The 4,244-nt window shown below is 41.9% G+C and overlaps 1 protein-coding gene across 1 annotated transcript in view; it reads right to left on the bottom strand.

Moving 5' to 3' along the window:
• Window positions 1-218: 218 nt before the first annotated feature.
• GJB4 (gap junction protein, beta 4, 30.3kDa) overlaps window positions 219-4,244 on the bottom strand; it is a 25,714-nt gene continuing 21,688 nt past the window's right edge. Inside the window, 1 exon segment of the mRNA XM_006878283.1 lies at window positions 219-383. Coding sequence (XP_006878345.1) covers window positions 219-383 — 165 coding nt within the window.

Raw genomic sequence — 4,244 nt, 5'->3', positions numbered from 1 at the left:
GGAGTAATTTACCCATGGGCACACAGCTGGGGCAAGTTGGTGGAGTGGAGGAATAGGGGTTTGATCCAGGCCATGTGACTTCTCCCTCTCACCTGCCCCCATCATTCAGGCTGCACCCCTTTAGTGCATTCACTGATGGGTGCCCCATTGCTGCAGACAGGGATGAAGCTTCCCTCCCAGTCCCAGCCCTGACTGGTCAGCACAGTCCAGGCAGCCCCTCACAGTATGGTTTTCTTCACGTGGTCCCAAGGGCAGTCTGATAAGAGATGAAGGTGATTGTCTGAGCCCAGAAAGATGAGGTCACCCGAGAAGAGGCTGTCCTGCTTGTAGGATGAAGTGACAGAGTCTGGGTGGTGCTCCTTGTGGTCATTACGTCACACGTGCTTGATCAAGTACACCAGCACATGGAAGATGAGAACCAGAGACAGCACAATGTGCCCAAAGGCTGGGGAGTACATGTTGATTCCACTCAGGAGCCCCTCGAAGATTCCCCAGTTCATGGTGGCCCAAGCATTGGCTGCAACTACAGGGAAATGATAATAATAATTGCTCATGTTTATTGAAAGCTCACTCTGAGCATTTTATAGAAAGATGCCATCATGTTTATCCTTCACAGCCAGCCTAGGAACCAGTTTCTATACTTGTTCCCATTGAACGATGAGGAAACTGAGGTTCAAGTGAGGTATACAAGCTTACACAACTATTAGGTGCATAGCTGGGGTTTAAGCACAGGTAATTGAAATCCAGACCGAAACTCTTAGCCAAAAGTGGGTCAAGGCAGGGCCAGGGAGCTACCCAGTTCACACAGTGACAATTTATGGAGGTGAACACTTTGCCTCTTCCCTCTGCCCTAAGTTTGGTCTCCTGCTTAGGAGGCTAAGTCTTGGGAAGACGTCTTTTCCCTTCTCTAAGTAATACTCTCTACCCTTAGACCAGGGGTGGGGAACCTTCTTTCTGCCAAGGGCCATTTGAATATTTTTAATACCACTTAATTACCACCACTTGTCTGTCAGTAAGTTGTACTGTGGTGGCTTGCATGTTGTTGTGATTCTGGAAGTTATGTATGGGCATAATGAATACCAGCAGGGTCACCCACCATGGACAGGTTTCAGTTGAGCTTCCAGACCAAAACATACTAGGAAGAAGGAGAGATGGATTGCTTCTGAATATTTAGTCATTGAAAACCTTATGACTATCAGTGGAGCACTGTCAGCACCACATTACTGACTATTGAAACATGATTAAGAGCTCCAGAATATTGTCAGATATAGTGCCAGAAGATGAGCCCCTCAGGTTGGAAGGCACTCAAAATACGACTGGGGAAGAGCTGCCTCCTCAAAATAGAGTTAACCATGATGACACTAATGGATTAAAGCCTTTGGGACCTTTATTTGCTGTTGGGGCACAACTTGAAATGAAGAGAAACAGCTTTAAACATCCATTAATAATTGGATCATCTGAAGAACAGATCTGATGCATTAGACACTAAAAACCAAAGACAAGAAGAGTTGTGGGATGACACTAAGAACACCATACAGGAAGAAAGCAAAAGGTCATTAAGAAGACAAGACAGAAGGAAAAGATTAAAATGTGTGTCAGAAGAGACTCTGCAACTTGCTCTCCAGCATAGAGATATTAAAGCAAATGAAAGAAATGAAGAAGTAAAAGAGCTGAATAGAAAATTACAAAGTCAGCTTGAGAAGATAAAGTCAAGTATTATAGTGAAATTCACAGAGACCTAGAGTTAGAAAACCAAAAGGGAAGCATCCACTCATCATTTCTCAAGCTGAGGGAACTGAAGAAAAATTCAAGCCTCGACTTGCAGTATTGAAGGATTTTATGAGCAAAATATTGAATAGTGAAGAAAGCATCAAAAGAAGATGGGGAGAATACACAAAGTCAGTGTACCAAAAAGAAATGGTGGATGTTCAACCATTTCAAGAGGTAGCATATGATCAAGAGCCAATGATACTGAAGGAAGAAGTCCAAGGATCATTGATGACATTGGCAAAGAACAAGGTACCAGGAGTTGATGGAATACAAATTGAAATCTTTCAACAAACTGACGCAGCACTGGAGGCACTTACTCATCTATGCCAAGTGATTTGGAAGACATCTACTTGGCCAACTGACTGGAAAAGCTCCATATTTATACACTTTCCAAAGAGAGGTGACCCAGTGGAAGCCCAAGTCATCAGACAATATCATTAAGATCGCTTGCAAGTAAAATTTTGCTAGGGAGAATTGAAAAATGGCTGCAATAATACATTAGCAGGGAACTTCCAGAGGTTCAAGCCGGTTCAGAAGAGGCCATGGAACAAGGGATATCATTGCTGATGTCAGATGGATCTTGGTTGAAAGCAGAGAATACCAGAAAGATGTTTTCCTGTGCTTTATTGACTAAGCAAAGGCTTTCAATTGTATGGATCATGACAAGCTATGGACAACATTGCAGAGAATGAGCATTACAGAATACTTAATTGTGCTCTTGAGGAATCTGTACATAGACCACGAGGCAGTCGTTCAAACAGGACAAGGAGACGCTAAATGGTTTAAAATTAGGAAAGGTGTGCATCAGGGTTGTATTCTTTCACCATACTTATTCAATCTATATGCTGAGCAAATAATTTGAGAAGCTGGATTATATGAAGAAAAAACATGGAGGATGATTGGAGGAATACTCATTAACAACCTGAAATATGTAGATGATACAACCTTATTTGCTGAAAGTGAAGAGGACTTAAAATACTTACTGATGAAAATTAATGACCACAGCCTTCGGTATGGGTTGCACCGCAATGTAAAGAAAACAAAAATCCTCACCAACGGATCAATAAATAACATTAAGATAAATGGAGAAAACATTGAAGTTGTCAAAGACTTCATTTTGCAGGGATGGATCAACCATCAACATTCATGGAATCAGCATTCAAGAAATCAAATGATGTATTGCATTAGGCAAATGTGCTGCAAAAGACCTCTTTCAAGTGCTGAAGAGCAAGGATGCAAGTTTGAGGACTAAGGTGTGCCTGACTCAAGCCATGGTATTATCAGTAACCTTATATGCATGTGAAAGTTGGATAGTAAATAAGAAAACCCCTAAAATATTGATGCATTTGAGTTATAGTATTGGAGGAGATTATTAAAAGTACTAAGGATTGCCAAAAGAACCAACTAGTCTGTTCAAAGCAGTGCATCCAGGATATTCCTTGGAAGCCAAGATGGTGAGATTTCATTTCTCATACTTCGGATATGTTATCAGGAGACACCAGTCTCTGCAGAAAGACATCATGTTTGGTAAAGTGGAAAAAGAGGAAGACCTCCAATGAGATGGATTGGCAGCAGCAGTGGCTGTAAATGTAGCCAAGACTGTGAGGTTGGCACAGGACCAGGCAATGTTTCCTTCTGTTGTGCATAAGGTAGCTATGAGTCATTATCAAGTAGATGGCACATAACAACAAAAACAACAACATGAATAAAGCTCTGGATTTATTGAGCCCCACCTGCATTTGCCTTGTCAGGTCCAGACCAGATGATGTCATGGACTTATAAGACACTTGGGCTGGACCTTCTTCACCCCTGTCTTAGATAGACCCCTCCACAGGGGAACAGATTTCTGAGCCCTTTACTTAGATTTGGGTTGCTTTAGAAAGAAGACTGGAAAAATGGCCCTAAAAACCTCATCTGACCTAATACTCCAGGCTGTGTCCTGCTCAGGGTTACTCATTTAAAACAAGGTTAGAAACAACCATCTGAAGGAGAACATCTGGAGCAGTTGTTCTCTTTATTCAATAAGTCTCTTTAACTATGCTGGCTTGTCCAGTGTTTACCAAACCAGTGTTTCTAGGCTGTGTGACAAACTGGTTATAGGAGTTGGAAAAGTAGGTAAGTGCTGGGCTCAACCAAATGAAATTGTGCTAATATATTACCATTGACCTATTGTGCTAATATATTCATCACACAATTCTTTAAGAGAAGGGCTGAATACGGTGCACTGCCCAAATGCCTTTATCACAATGCCCTTTCTCCTGAGGTATCCTTGATCATCCCGTGTGACAGTCCTGTCAGGACAGCAAAAAAGGAAATGCTGCTCTCCACGGTTCTCCTGAGACTTGGGTACATTTAAGAACAAACAAATTTTTGTTAGAAGAAGTACAGCCAGAATGCTCCTTAAAAGCCAGGATGATGACTTGGTCTCTCATACTTTGACAAATTATCACGAGGGATCAGTCCTTGGAGAAAGA

Source organism: Chrysochloris asiatica, unplaced genomic scaffold, assembly GCF_000296735.1.
Source record: "Chrysochloris asiatica unplaced genomic scaffold, ChrAsi1.0 scaffold00106, whole genome shotgun sequence".
In the NCBI taxonomy this organism is placed as follows: domain Eukaryota; kingdom Metazoa; phylum Chordata; class Mammalia; order Afrosoricida; family Chrysochloridae; genus Chrysochloris; species Chrysochloris asiatica.
Note: the sequence above shows the minus strand (reverse complement) of the source record. Positions and strands in the feature narration are given on the sequence as shown.